The 15,778-nt window shown below is 48.9% G+C and overlaps 2 protein-coding genes across 2 annotated transcripts in view; one reads left to right on the forward strand and one right to left on the reverse strand.

Moving 5' to 3' along the window:
- LOC135221162 (cell growth regulator with RING finger domain protein 1-like) overlaps nucleotides 1-15,778 on the reverse strand; it is a 188,235-nt gene that overhangs the window by 67,539 nt on the left and 104,918 nt on the right.
- The window catches only part of LOC135221378 (cell growth regulator with RING finger domain protein 1-like), a 78,264-nt gene continuing 71,015 nt past the window's right edge, over nucleotides 8,530-15,778 (forward strand). Inside the window, exon 1 of the mRNA XM_064259177.1 lies at nucleotides 8,530-8,578. Within this exon, the coding sequence (XP_064115247.1) occupies nucleotides 8,530-8,578 (49 nt within the window). The remainder of the gene's footprint in view (nucleotides 8,579-15,778) is intronic.

Raw genomic sequence — 15,778 nt, forward strand, 5'->3', positions numbered from 1 at the left:
TTCTTTTCGAAAGTCAGAGAGGTGACCATACCCCCTAACGCCAGCGCCCTTCTCCTCTAGCTGACACAGACGTGTGGCCGAATCATCAAAGAGTCAAGTATGCCTGTCTGATGGCTTCTCGTATCCAAAAAGAGATAGTATTCTTCGACACCTCTCCTATGCTGGAGAAGTTCCCTCTTTGGGAGCTGCTGTCCCTCCTCTCAGAGGGATTTCTCCTCGCGGCCGTCATTAACTCTTAATGATGCTCTGCCTTCTCTTTGGTGAAAGTCATGTGTTCATCAGCTGAACTTGACCATCTTGTAAAAAAGAAAGTGTTTAGTTTTTCTCCACTGGACAATTGGGGCTCTCGCTAAGAAAATAGAGACTGCCCTTGCCTGGTGGAAGACTTGGCCTCTGACTGGTTAGAGGTATTGTCCTTTGTAAGACCACCAGAGATGATTCAAGAGGACTTGTCTCCCTCTTCTCCATGGGTGTACTGAAGGAAAAGGAATTGTCGGTTCCTTCACCATGAAAAGGAGTTTTACCCTCACACAGAAGTCTGCTCTCCTGTTTTGCCCCTCTTGACCAGCAGTATCTCTTTCCACAGTCCACCGTTCTGGAGATCTCATCAGACCTCCAGAAGTAGTTTACCTAGGACTTGCTAGCGCAGTCCACTAGATGTCCAAAGGATCCCTTCATCTCTTCCAAGTCTGTTTCTCCCCTTAAGACTTCAGCCCTTTTGTGGAGGTACACAGAGACTCCAGTTGACGACCACGAACCAATTTGTGTTTTTTGTACATGAACTTCCCTGCCAGATATATACTTAGCTTAGGTCTCTGACGTCACGACAGAAAATTCAAAACTCGCGGCACACGCTTACAGGTAGGTCAGGTGACCTACCTTACCCGCGCTGGGAGGCGGGTGTAAGAACCAGTCCCCCTTTCCTGTCGGTTATTTTCTGTCGCCGCTGGACAACACCTGTTGTTTAGTCCTTACGATAGTTGAAATTCGTTCTCGTTGCCGACGATTTGGATTTTGGTGAAGTACACTTTGGTTGTTGGCTTGGCATACGCTTTTTGGACTGTTTTTTGGATTTTTTGTTCTTTTGGATTTCTCTTACATATCTATAATCATGGATGATTCTGAAGTTAAGAAACCTAGTTTATTTAGGGTTTGTTCAGAGAAGGAATGTAAAGTTAGGCTTCCTAAAGCTGCATTAGATCCTCACTCGGTATGTGAGTCGTGTAGAGGGAATGAATGCTCTTTTATTAACCCTTGCAAAGAGTGTGAGAATTTGGATGAGGATGGTGGAAGGCTCTCTCTTCTTATGTGAGAAAGTTTAGAGAAAGATAGGGTGCGCAAGGCTTCTTCAAAGAGTTCTAGATCGAGGGTGAGTGAAGTTGACACTGAGAATCCTGTAGTAGAAGTAGTTCCTTCTCCAGTTTCAGCCCCTGCGCCCAGCTTTGAACCCGAAAGATTCGTTTTCGGAAGTTGCTTCTGGGAGAGCCTCGATCAGGAGTAAGGAGAGCCTCGCTCGCTCTCGACAAGGTAAGAGTGATGATAGTGCAAGTGATCAGTGCAGTGCCCCTAGTGCAGTGGAGGGTGCGTCTGACCGGCTCACTAACGCTTCCAGGCCTAGACCTCTTCCAGACTCCCAGACCCAGTGGAGGAGGAAAGGTCGAAAGCCGCAGGAAGGTTAGGGACCGAACCCCCCACCGGTCAGGGCGTCCCCTCGGCAGTTCCTGTTGCTCGTTCCCAGGCTGCCTTGGAACGAAACCAAGAGGAGTTATTGCGCCAGTGCTTCTCGTCATCTTCGTCGCCTTCTCCTCAGCGTAGATGGAGCGCATCGGAGTCGTCTCGCCCTCTCAAGAGGCCCTGGAAGGATCCTTGCGCCCTTCCTTCCAGCCCGAATCTTTCGCGGAAGAGCCTGAAGTGGAACGCAAGAGAACCAAGATTTCGTCCTGTTACGCTTCTCCTGTTCGCTCTCGGACTTCGTCCCCTGTAGAGGAGTTTAAGAGATCTCCTGCGCGTATCCTGGCGGGTCTGCAGGCGCAAATTGCGGCTTTAGCAGAGTCTATTGCCGGACTTCTCATCGTCGGAAGGACGCCTCACTTCCGGTGAAGAAGTCTAAGAACGTTCCTTCGGCTAAATCTCCTTTGGCTAGAAGAGCTTTTGAGCCTGCCTGTTAGTAGGAGTTCAGAAGTACAGGCTGGAGCTCGGGATCTTTCTCCGAGTAGGCTCTCCTCTCTTCCCAGCAAGAGTTGTGAGCATGTAGGTGTAAGGAGCCAGGCAGGCTCTCTCCTCAGGATTTCCGCTCCTCTTCAGTTAGGCGTCAAGAGCTTGACAGACGTCAAGAGCCTAGTTTTCGTCAGGAGCGAAGGAAGAGTTTCTTCGCCTGGTGGCGCCACTCTCCTTTGACGGACGCTCGGAGCCTAGTAGGCAGCAAGCGCCTAGTAGGCGCCAAGAGCCTAGTAGGCGGCAAGAACCTGGTAGGCTGGCAACGGAAGTTTTTACCTCCTCCCGTTAGAGCACTCCCCGATTGGAGATAGAGCGCTCAGAGCCTTGTAAGCGCCGCGCTTCTGACAGGGATTCATCGTGGATGTTTTCTCCCCTCCCCGGGGCAGGCACAAAGAGCCTGGCAGGCCGTATTGAGGATGGCAGGCGCCAAGAGCCTAGCAGGCGCAGAGAGCTGATAGGCGCTCTCTCCCGTTTCCAGACGCTCTTCTGTGGAGTTAGAAATCGGTTTCCGACAGACGGGCCTCCACTTGTAGGCGCTCTCCTAGTAGGCGCTCCCCAAGTAGGCGCTCTCCTAGCAGGCGCTCACCAAGTAGGCGCTCTCAAAGTAGGCGCTCTCCTAGTAGGGCGCTCTCCAACTAGGCGCTATCCTAGTAGGCGCTCTCTAAGTAGGCGCTCTCCTGGTAGGCGCTCCCCGTGTAAGCGCTCTCCCGGTGGTGGTTTTTTCTTCCAGTAGGCGCTCTCCGAACAGGCGCTCTCCAAGGATTAGCTCTCCTCCGGGCAGTAGAGCTTTCTAGACGTCATTCTTCGGAAGAATTTGTTGCTGATTCGGAGGAAGATTTGCCCAAGGATGCTGCGGTTTCTTCGTATAAGAGGCTTACAGACCTCCTCTTGCAAGATTTTGGGGAGTCTCTTTCGGCCGTGGCTCCTCCGTCTCCTCCGTCCTTATTTTCAACGACCAATACGGCTAAGAAGTCTTTCGGATCGGTTAAGATGAAGCCCTTACAGTGTCTATGAAGAAGCTATGAAGAACTTTGACGACTGGTTGCTTTCAAAAGAAGAGAAGGGCAATGACAGTTTTTCTTTTCCCCGTCCAAGCTGACGGGTAGATGGGGTTCTGGTACGAGTCAGGAGAGCCCTTTGGGTCTGACTCTTCCCTCTTCTGCAGACTCGGACTTCTCTTCGTTGGTCGATTCCGCACGTCGCTCGGCGCTGAATTCTGCGAAGACGACGTGGGGTATGAGCGAGTTGGATCACCTTCTGAAGGGAATGTTCCGAGTCTTAGAAGTTTTTAAACTTTCTTGACTGGACCCTGGGAGTGTTGGCCAAGAGGACTCAAGAGCAAGACACCTCTTTCGCCTGAAGACCTCCTCCACGCAGTTCTGTCTTGCATGGACAAGGCAGTGAGAGACGGTTCCGGGGGAAATTGCTTCTCTTTTTGGGTTTTTGGTGGCAGGAGTGGTAAAGAAGAGGGCCGTTTTCTGCTCTTTTCTTACCAAGGCGGTTTCGCACGCACAGAGAGCTTCCTTGCTGTATTCGCAACTTTCCCCGCAACTCCCCCCCCCCAACTTCCCTTCCCCAAAGAAACTATTAACGATATCTCCAGCTCGTTATCAGCAAAAGCGACGCAGGATATGCTAGCTCGATCGGCTAGAATTCCGAAACCTTCGTTTCAGCAGAAGACGAAGAAAGAGGCTCAAAGTAGGCAAGAACCCTTTCGAGGAGGACTTCGTCTCGCTCTTCTTCCTCCAGGGGTTCGAGACCACCTAGAAGAGGAAGGGACCTTCTCCCGTTCTATTAGGGCCAAGAAATAGTTCGGGTGTCCTCCAGACAACTGTGGGTGCCAGACTTCTGAACTTTGCAGATGTCTGGGCACAAAAGGGGGCGGACAACTGGTCCCTCGCGATCATCAAGAGGGGATACCTCATTCCCTTTATTTCGAGACCACCCTTTTGACCACCACTCCAAGGGCTCTGGTGGCCAAATACAAAGACCCACTGATGAATCAAGCCCTCGCTCTAGCGGGTAGAGCTGATGTTAGAGAAAGAGGCAATAGAGATGGTTCAGGGACCCACTTTCAGCGGGGTTTCTACAACCGTTTGTTCCTAGTTCCCAAGAACTCAGGAGGATGGAGACCGGTTCTGGACGTAAGCGCCCTGAATGTCTTTGTGAAGAAGAGGAAGTTCGCTATGGAGACGACGTCATCAGTCTTAGCAGCTCTTCGTCCCGGGGACTGGATGGTGTCACTGGACCTTCAGGACGCTTACTTCCAGTGCCGATCCATCCTTCTTCTCGCAAATATCTCAGATTCATGTGGGGAGGGAACGTTTTTCAGTTCAGGGCCCTATGCTTCGGCCTTTCCACGGCCCCCCAAGTATTCACAGGACTGATGAAGAACGTTGCCCAGTGGCTTCATCTCGAGGGAGTGAGGATTTCCCTATACTTGGACGATTGGCTTATCAGGGCCAAATCCAAGGAGAAATGTCTGGAGGACTTACGAGTGACGTTGGATCTAGCAGCTTCTCTGGGTTTGCTAGTGAATTTCGAGAAGTCACAGCTAATCCCCAGTCAAGAGCGTATCTATCTGGGGATTCTGATGGCTTCTCTGGTTTTTCGGGCGTATCCGTCCCCAGAGAGGATAACCCGAGGTTTGGAGAAGGTAGCAATCTTTCTAGAGAAAGATGTATGCACAGCGAGGGAGTGGATGAGTCTGTTGGGGACACTCTCCTCTCTGGAGCAATTCGTTTCTCTAGGAAGGTTGCACCTCAGACCCCTACAGTTCTTCCTGACGAGGAACTGGGATCGGAAATATCAAGGTCTGGACTTTGCGTTCAAGATTTCGCAAGAGATAAAGGAGGATCTACGTTGGTGGCTAGACCCTCTATTGTTCAAGGAAGGCCTTTCCTTGCAAGTTCGAAACCCCAACCTAGTATTGTATGCAGACGCTTCGGACAAAGGTTGGGGAGCTACTCTCGGGTCGAGAGAAGTGTCAGGCACCTGATGGGGGAAGCAGGTGTCCTGGCACATCACAAGAGGAGCTAACAGCGATTTGGTTAGCTCTCAAGACCTTCGAACCCCTCGTAAAAGGGAAATATGTTCGATCAACTCCGACAACACTACAGCCCTGGCTTACATTCGAAAACAGGGGGGGGACTCACTCTTTCTCCCTGTACGAGACAGCGAGATCGCTCCTCTTGTGGTCAGAGGAAAGGAACATAAGGCTTCTCACCAGGTTCGTACAGGGAGAAAGAAATGTCAGAGCGGATCTGCTAAGCAGAAGGAATCAAGTCCTTCCCTCAGAGTGGACTCTGCACGCGGACGTATGCCAGGAGCTGTGGAGGACGTGGGGCAGGCCCCATCTGGATCTATTTGCGACCCTCCAGGAATGCGCGGATAGATCTATACTGCTCCCCTATTGCAGACCCAAGAGCAGTGGCAATAGATGCATTCCTCATGGATTGGAGGAATCTGGATCTGTATCGCTTTCCCCGCCTTTCAAGATTATAGGGGAAACGTTAAGGAAATTCGCAGCGTCAGAGGGAACAAGGATGACGTTGATTAGCTCCGTTCTGGCCCGCCCACGACTGGTTCACAGAGGTACTGGAATGGCTGGTGGATGTCCCAAGATCCCTACCTCTAAGAGTCGATCTGCTCAAACAAGCCCCACTTCGACAGGTTTCCAAAAACAAAAACCCCGCTCTCAGTCTGACTGGATTCAGACTATCAAGAGTCTCGTCAGAGCTAAGGGCTTTTTCGGCAAAGTCTGCAAGGGCTATTGCCAATGCAGTAGACCTTCCACATCTAGAGTCTACCAGTCGAAGTGGGATGTTTTTTCGACGCTGGTGCAGGACTATAAAGTTTCCTCCTCCAGTACCTCTGTGACGCAGATTGCAGATTTCCTTATCTTCCTGAGGGAAAAATGCGGGTTGGTTGTCTCCACCATCAAGGGGTACAGGAGCATGCTTTCCTCAGTTTTTCGTCATAGAGGATTAAACATATCTGAGGACAAGGACCTCCATGATTTAATCAGATCGTTTGAAACGGTTAAAAGAACCTCCTCCTTATGCCTAGCTGGAATCTTGATGTCGTGCTGCTCTTCCTGAGGTCCTCAAGGTTCGAACCTCCCCATGCTGCTTCGTTCAGAGACCTTTCGATGGAAGACTCTTTTCCTCTGTGCGTTAGCGTCAGCAAAGAGGTCAGCGACGCTGCAGCTCTAGAAGGTGAGGTAGGTTTCCAAGGAGGCTCCGCGGTTTGCTCTTTTCTTCCGGCTTTCCTAGCCAAGAATGAAAACCCTTCTTCGCCGTGGCCCAGGAGCTTCGAAATCAAAAGCTTATCCTCCTTAGTCGGGACAGAAGAGGAGAGATCTCTTTGCCCGGTGAGAAGCCTGAAATATTATCTTCAGAGGAAGAAAAGACTTGCCGCTAATGGAGAGCAAAATCTCTGGTGCTCTGTAAGGGACCCCAGTAGGCCCTTATCTAAAAATGCACTCTCATTCTTTATCAGGAATATATTAGAGAAGCACACTCTTCTTGCAATCAGCAAACAGTTTAACCTTCTGAAAGTCAAGGCGCACGAAGTACGGGCCATCGCGACGTCTTTGGCTTTCAAGAAGAATTTGTCATTACAAAACCTTATGAAGGCCACTTTTTGGAGGTTGAATCAGTCTTCTCTAATCACTACCTAAGGGACGTATCGATTACGTATGATAAGTGTTTTGGGCTAGGCCCGTACGTATCGGCGGATTCAGTGCTGGGGCAGGGAGCTGAAACACATCCTCCTTTTTAATCCTTTTTTCCCTGTTAGTTTTAAGTTTGAGTTTGTTGGTTGTACGAAGGAGGTTGCAGGAGCAGCTCCTTCTTTCGTATACTAATGTTAGTAATTGGTTAGGTGATCGGTTGTGCTTAAGGCTCCTTGCAATTGGTAGTGATAGGCTCTGGCATGTAAGCGGGTTGATCCCCATTGACCAGATCCTGCTTGGATTCTGCCAAGTAAGTGGACTCAGTTCCCATTGGTAGACCCAAAGAGTTCTTCAGCCATAGGTCACGCCCTCGCTGAGACTCTTTAGGCAACGCAGACTAATAGACAGTAACTATCAAGTCTTCTGCCTAAATCAGGTAAGAACCAGAGGTTTATATTATGTATTCCTTTAACATGTGTTGTCCCCACTTTCTAAGTAAGTATGTGTGTCTCTTTCCCCTCCACCCGAACGGGTGTCAATCAGCTAAGTATATATCTGGCAGGGAAGTTCATGTACAAAAATGATATTGTTAGTATACAATAAAGTTTTTGTACATACTTACCTGGCAGATATATACGATTGATGGCCCGCCCAGCCTCCCCTCAGGAGACAGGTGGAAGAAAATAACCTGACAGGAAAGGGGGACTGGTTCTTACACCCGCCTCCCAGCGGCGGGTAAGGTAGATCACCTGACCTACCTTTGTGCGTGTGCCGCGAGTTTTGAATTTTCTGTCGTGACCGTCAGAGACCTAAGCTAAGTATATATCTGCCAGGTAAGTATGTACAAAACTTTATTGTATACTAACAATATCATTTTGGTGTCGTCGGCTAAGAAACCATTTTTCAAACCTTTTTCCAAGAAATGGAAGACCTGTCCTTCGTGCTCCTGTAGGAGCCAGACTTTTTCACTTTTGGGAAGAATGGAGCTGCAGAGGTGCAGAGCCATGGCTAACTCGAGTTCTGGAGGAAGGATACTCCATGCCCTTCAAGGGAAGACCTCCTCTAGTTAAGTCTCTCATCGTTTTGGTGTTTTACTTGGAAGGCTCCAAGAGATTCTTGGCCCTTTCACAGGAAGTGGACTCCCTCCTCCTCAAGAGAGCTGTAGAGGAAGTTGAGTGTCACAATTAAGGTTAATTGAAGTTAAGAGTCCATGAGGTCCAAGCAGTGGCTACTTCTCTTGCCTTCTGGCATAGCATGTCCCCTTCCTCTATCATGGAATCAACAGACTGGAAGTGGAAGTCCGTCTTTGCTTCATATTACCTTAAAGAAGTGGAATCAGTTTTCGATAATTGTAGTACGATAAGACCTTGATCTGAGGCTGGCATGGTGTTGGGAGAGGAATCATAGAGTTTTTTTCTACCTTTCTATCTTCTCACTTTGTGTTGATCCATGGTGAATCTGGAGTTACATGGTACCCACCAGTTTTGTTAGTCATTGTATGATTTTATTTAGTCGTCTAGGCCAGGGCAAGGTCACCTTTTAACTTTGCTAGCCATTGGAGTACCTCCTTCGCTACAAAGTCCCCCACTAAATTAGGCGGCGACCCATAGTTTTACTGCTGCGCCACTGAGATTAAGATGAGCACCAACCAGAGGCAGTACCCACCTGCAATGGCTTTCTTACCAGGTAAGGAAATAACAAGCATTGTACCAATGCTGGCAACTTTCTGCTATCCATGTATCCCAACTCCTGTTAATGTGAATTCAGCTTGTATTTCTTGGTAAGATACTTTAGGTTACTTATATAGAAATTATATATAATAAGACAGGCTTTATATGTAGTACTTACAAGTAATTACTGAATTGGAGCCCTCTCCCCTCCCTTACATGGACATCAGGGCAAAACCATTGAGTTGTCTGCCACATCACTCTGCTTTTTACCCTCAAAGTGAGCAGGGCTTAAGTCACCTGCACTAGAAAGTTGAATAGTCATCATGAATTTTGAATTTTTAGGATGCTGTGTGAAAAACTATAGCTTGTAATTGCTTGGGAAGTATATATAAAACATAATTTTATTGTAAAAATGTAATTTTGTAAAGTAACAGTAGTGTTGGAACATTAAACATTGAGAATGTAGTTCTAATTAATATTATTGTAGGATTACATTTCTGACCTGTTTATATTAACATGATGTACTACTACTCTATAATGCCTTCAGATGTTCACTTGAAGATCAGGAGTGATGTGTCCATACATTTCGAAGTTACTGGGGTGTCATGCAAGATCACTTGCACGCATTAATGGGTGGTCCTTGGTCAGGCTTCTACTTGGACCTTATTGAAAACTCTCCACTTAATGCAGAGACATCAATGAATGAAACCTGAAAGGTTTGTTGTTTTTGGTTTTTTATGCCTTCATAGAGAAATGCCACTTACAGTTATGCCCTATGTGGCACATTGTAGATAATATGAAATTTGTTCATGCAACTTACCTGTCAGATATATATATAGCTGATAATTTCCGACGACCGACAGAATTTAAAACTTACGACACACGTAGTGGGAGTAGGTCGGTTAGTATACCCATTCCCGCCGCTGGGAGGCGGGTATCAGGAACCATTCCATTTTCTTATTCATAATTTTTCTGTCGCCGGTGTGAACATCTGTTTTTACAGCACCTCCGTCTGGATTTGGAAACTTTTTGCTACTTGAGTATCCCTTTTGGTTCTTTTTTGGATTAATTGACTGGATCGGTGGCTAGGCACACGTTATTAGTGGATTGATTTGATTTTGGTTTGGACTTCTCTTGGATAATATGTCAGGGTCTAGTACAGCTAGCGCTAGGTTCTGCTCTAGGACTGATTGTAGAGGTAGGCTACTGAAAGCTTCAGTAGACCCACATACGGTATGTAAGAGTTGCAGGGAGCATGAATGTGTGTATGAAAGCCGTTGCAAGGAGTGCGAAAGATTAACAGATTCTGAGTGGAAGGCGTATGATACCTATCTTAGGAAACTTGAAAAGGATAGGTTAAGGAGGAGGTCTTCCTCCAGGAGTGTTTCAGGTGTGCAAGAAATTAATGTTTCTCCTGTTAACCCTCCTTCTGTTAATGCTCCTAACCCTGTAGTTTTGCCTCCGGCCCTGAGCAGTGTCTGTAGAGAGTAATACTTTATCCTTAATTTTGGAGTCGATTCGTAATCTAGAATCGAAAGTGTTGGCTCTTGAGAGCAAAAGTGATGTGCAAAAGTGCAGTGATACCCCTTGTGTAGTGGAGGGTGCGTCAGATCGGCCTCGTTTCGCCTCTAGGCCTGGACCTCTGCTTGACTCCCAGGACCTGGGGAGGGAGCATGTCGAAAGCCGAAGGAGGGTTACAGGAACCCCCACCGATCTGGCGTGCCTTCGGCAGTTACTGATGAAAAATCCCCAGACTGCCAGGGAGCGTGCACGGGCACGTCTCCTCAAGGAGTGTTTTTTGTCATCGGAGGCTTCATCCCCACGTAAAGGGTGGAGTTTCTCACGGTGCTTCCCGTCCGCTGAAAAGGACGGCGCGTGATATTGACGCTTCACGTCCTAGTTCTCCGAATTTGCGATCTTCGCCTGACAGTGCGTTCGCTGCTTTTCCGCCGCAGAAAAGGCGTAGAGAGTCTTCGGACTTGGATTCGGTTAGTTCGTGCGAGCGATAACAGTCGCTAGAGCTCGGTGGGAGGAGGCCGTACCTAGGAGGAGGAGGAGGCGTCCCCTCGCCGCTCTCCTGCTCACAGGATCAGTCCCATCCCCGGAGCAGGAAGATTCGCCAACCAAGAGGATGATTCAGTCACTGCAGCAGCAACTTCAGGACGCTCTTGCTTCTAGAGAGTCTCTTCCGTCGTCTTAGAAAGGATGAGAAGCTTCCTGTGAAGAAGTCAAGACCTGCTCTTTCTCCTCGCTCGCCTCTCTCTTCGTTCGAGTCTCCCTCTAGAGTTCGTTCTGCTCCCAGCAGCTCTCTAGAGGAGGTGAGAAGTTCGTTTCTCGCTCTCAGGATGAGGATATCTCCGCTCGCAAGTCTTCGTATGGTTCGCAAGCGAGTGGTGGACGCTGAGCGCGCTTTCTGTGCAAGTGGAGCGCGCTTCCGGTGCCGCCAAAACGCGCACCTGTTGTTGATAAACGTGCACAGTGGGCGGCAGCCGCGCTTGACTGACGCTCGGCGCGCACCAGTGGAAGGGCACCCAAGCGTGCACTAGTGGACGCTCGTGTGCGCCAGTGGACGCCAAAGCGTGTGTTTAGTAGATGTCGACGCGCACCTGTCGGCGCCAAACGTGTGGATTCGGACGCCAAGCGCGCGCTGGTAGACACCAGTTTTCCCACCAATGCAAGTTCAGGTGGATGAAGGAACCCATTCCTGTTCGTCAGTTTTCTTCAGACTTTCCTCCTACTTCTCCGGTTTCTGAGGAAGGAGTTAGCGATAATTTATGTAGAAGCAGAGGAAGAACAGCAACCAGCTCCTGTCTCATCGGACTATAAAGTTTTGATGCGTCTCTACAGTCGGAGTTTGGAGAAACTTTTCAACCGGAAGACCCCTCGTACTCCCCTTCTCAATTTTCTTCTTTTAAAGCAACGAAGGCTCAGGGTTCGTTAAATGAAGAAGTCGCTTTCCACGAAGCAAGCGTTCCGGAAAGTCCATGAGTGGATGGAGAAGAGGAAAGCGTCAGGAAAAGTCCTCTTTACTTTACCGCCATCAAGACTCTGCGGTAAAGGAGGCATGTGGTATGAGACGGGAGAGGACGTAGGGGTTAAACTACCAGCCTCTGCTCAAGGTGATTTCGGGAGCATCGTGGACGCCTCCAGAAGAGCCCTTCTGTCTTCATCAAAAGTCTCTTGGACCCATAACGAGTTCGACTTTCATCTAAAAGGCCTCTTCAGGACTCTAGAGGTCTTCAACTTTCTCGACTGGTGTCTTGGAGTTTTAGATGCCAGGTCAAGGAGTTCTGATACTATTAGTCTGGGGGAGCTGTCCAGTGTACTTTCTTGTATGGACAAGGCCGTCGGGATGGTTCTGAGGAGTTGGCTACGCACTTTAGCTCGGGGATTCTCAAAAAGAGAGCACTCTTTTGTAACTTCACGGCCAAATCCGTCTCTCCAGCGCAAAAGGCGGACTTGCTTTTCGCTCCGTTTTCAGACCATCTCTTCCCCCAGACTATGGTTAAGGACATAGCATCAAGCCTTCAGGAGAAGGCAACGCAAGATCTTCTGGCTCAGTCTTCTAGAAGGCCAGCAGCTGCTTCATCTTCTGGAGTTTCGTTTGCCAAGAAACCGAAGCCCTTTCGTGCTGGTTTTGCCTCGAAAACAGCCTCCCGAGGAAGAGGCTCTTCCAGAGAGAAACCCCTGCTCCGTCAAAGAGTAGGAAGTGATTTGGAAGTCCTTCAGACGCCGGTAGGAGCCAGGCTTCTTCGGTTCGCGAAAGCCTGGGAAGAGAGAGATGCCGACCCTTGGTCGCTGGATGTCGTGAGGAAAGGGTACAGGATCCCGTTCTTGAAGTCACCCCCGCTATCCTCAACACCAAAGGATTTGTCTCCCTCTTATCGAGGAGAGAAACAGAAAGTGCTTTTCGATCTGCTGGAACAAATGATCGAGAAGCAAGCGGTGGAACAGGTCTTCGACCTGGATCTCCAGGATTTTACAACCGCCTGTTCCTGGTGCCGAAACATTCGGGGGGGTGGCGACCCGTCCTCGATGTCAGCAGCCTAAATCTCTTCGTGATAAAGAAGAAATTCAAGATGGAGACGACTCAATCGGTGCTGTCAGCTTTGAGACCGGGGGATTGGATGGTCTCACTAGACCTCCAAGACGCGTATTTTCACGTTCCCCACCCATCCATCCCCAATCAAGGAAATACCTGCGATTTGTCCTGAAGGGAAGGTATTCCAATTCAGGGCACTTTGCTTCGGTCTGACCCACAGCGCCGATGGTTTTCACCATTCTAATGAAGAACGTGGCAAGGCTGCTTCATTTGGGAAGAATATAAGGATCTCTCTCTACCTAGACGACTGACTTATTCGAGCTTCATCGCGGGAACGGTGTCTGGAGGACCTGCACACGACCATGACGTTAGCAAAGTCCTGGGCTTCTGGTAAAACCTCGAAAAGTCGCATTTGACTACCGTCTCAATCTTTAGTCTATCTGGGGATTCAGAAGGACTCAGTGCTTTTCGGGCTTTTTCCGTCCCAGGGGGCGACACAACTTCATGCTTGGAGAAAGTGGCGACCTTTCTGGGGAAGGAAACATGCTCGGTGAGGGAATGGATGAGTTTGCTGGGGACTATTGTTTCCTCACTGGAGAAGTTTTTGTTTCTCTGGGAAGGCTGCACCTCAGACCTCTTCAATTCTTCCTAGCCAAACAGTTGGAAGAACAAACAAGATCTGGAGGCGATCTTGTGTTTAACGAGAGAGGTGAAGGATCACCTAAGTTGGTGGTCAGATCCTCGGAAGCTCGCAGAAGGGCTCTCCCTCAAACTTCGGAACCCCGACCTAGTGTTGTTTTCCGACGCGTCGTCCACGGGTTGGGGAGCAGCAACATAGGAGGGAAAGAAGTGTCGGGCACTGGAGAGGGGAAACATGTCCTGGCACATCAATCTGAAAGAGCTGTCAGCCATTTATCTGGCTCTCAGGTTTCTTCCAGGAAGAAGTATCCGGCAAAGTCGTTCAGATCAATTCGGACAACACCACAGCGCTGGCATACCTAAGAAATCAAGGGGGAACTCACTCGCCTTCTCTGTTGCCATCGCAAAGGAACTCCTTTTATGGGCGAAAGCGCAAGAAGTCACTATCCTGACAAGGTTCGTGTCAGGAGTACAGAATGTTCGAGCGGACCTTCTCAGTCGACGAGGACAGCTGTTGCCGACAGAGTGGACCCTTCACCAAGAGGTTTGCCAGTCGCTGTGGGACCTGTGGGGCTGTCCACAGGTGGATGTCTTCGCAACTTCCAGGACGAGAAGACTTCAACTCTATTGCTCCCCCAGTTCTGGACCCGGAGCAGTCGCAGTAGACGCCCTACTTTGGAGTTGGTCGGGTCTAGACATATACGCTTTTCCCCCGCTCAAGATCCTCGGGGAAGTGATGAGGAAGTTCGCGGCATCGGAAGGAGCGAGGATGACACTCATCGCCCCCTTCTGGCCGGCAGCCGACTGGTTCACAGAGGTGATGTCCTTCCTGTAGACTTCCGAGGACTCTGCCCTTAAGGAAAGATCTACTCAGACAGCCCCACTTCGAGAGGTACCACAAAAAACTCCCCGCTCTGAGTCTGACTGCGTTCAGACTATCAAGAAGTTGGCCAGAGCGAGGGTTTTTCAAGACCTGTGGCGAAGGCGATTGCCACCGCAAGGAGGCCCTCCTCAATCGCTCTGTACCAATCGAAGTGGGCTGTCTTCAGATCCTGGTGCAGGAAGAAGGGCTCATTTCCTCCACCACAACCTGTGTAGCCAGATAGCTGACTTCCTTCTTTATCTGAGAGAGGAAGTGAAGTTGGCTGTTCCAACTATTAAAGGCTACAGGAGCGTGCTTTCTGTAGTCTTTAGGCACAGAGGACTCGATTTGACTAATAATAAAGACATTCATGATATCATTAGATCGTTCGAGACTAAGAAGGTAGTCCAGCCTAAAGTACCCTCGTGGAACTTGGATGTGGTGCTCAAATATTTGATGTCGAGTCACTTCGAACCGCTTCATTCAGTTTCTATCAGGAATCTGACGAAGAAAACGATCTTCCTAACCGCTCTGGCGACGGCGAAGAGGGTTAGCGAAATTCAGGCCATTAGCAAGCAGATTGGCTTTTCAGACAGTAGTGCGATTTGTTCTTTAAGTCCCATGTTCTTAGCAAAGAACGAGAATCCTTCCAACCCGTGGCCGAGGACCTTTGAAATCAAAGGGTTGTCAGATATAGTGGGAAATGAACGTGAGAGATTCCTGTGTCCTGTCAGGGCTCTAAAGTTCTATCTGCAGAGAACTAAAGCTTGCAGAGGTTCATCGGACAATTTGTGGTGTTCAGTGAGGAAACCTGATCTTCCTATGTCGAAAAAAAACGCACTGGCGTTCTTCATCAGGAATCTGATTCAAGAAGCGCATAATAAGTGAGTGATAGTGATTTGAATGCTTCTGAAAGTAAAAGCTCACGAGGTGAGAGCTATTGCTACTTCGGTAGCCTTTCACAAAAATATGGCGCTCAAAGATATTTTGAATGCCACATTTTGGAGAAGCAATTCGTGTGTCGCTTCACACTACCTGCGGGAGGTGAAAGTGACATACGAAAATTGCTTCTCCCTCGGACCATACATTGCTGCAGACACTGTTTTGGGGCAGGAGGTAACACTCATCCTATCCTTTAGGGATTAGGGGGGTTTTTTAATTTGTGTTTATGGTTGTGGGTGACCGCCTGGGGCGGGTCTCCCTTCCATTAGCTTAGTTAAGTGGGATACCTTTGGTAACTAAGCCAGGTGGTGGTATTTTTGTCTCGTTGCCCTCATTAGTATGGTCCATGGTCTAGTCACGTCGTGGTCCTCGCCCCTGTTGACAGATCATCTGGAGTGCACCAGCTTCATAGGTCTCTACCTTGCTGGCAAACTCTAGTAAGCACAAAGCAGACTTACGTGGCAGTATTCACGAAGCCAGCTATGCTAACAGGTAAGGAACCAAGATATCAAATATCTACATATAGTGTTTCCTAAATCCTCTATTCTGTCTCTCCCACCACCAAAGGTGGGATTCCCCCGCATCAGCTATATATATCTGACAGGTAATTGCATGAACAAAATGATATTGTAATGATACAATTAGTTTGTTTCATACTTACCTGGCAGATATATATAACTAATTACCCGCCCACCTCCCCTCAGGAGACAGTGGAAATAAAATTATGAATA

The sequence above is a fragment of the Macrobrachium nipponense genome, chromosome 2 (genome assembly GCF_015104395.2).
Source record: "Macrobrachium nipponense isolate FS-2020 chromosome 2, ASM1510439v2, whole genome shotgun sequence".
Classification (NCBI taxonomy): domain Eukaryota; kingdom Metazoa; phylum Arthropoda; class Malacostraca; order Decapoda; family Palaemonidae; genus Macrobrachium; species Macrobrachium nipponense.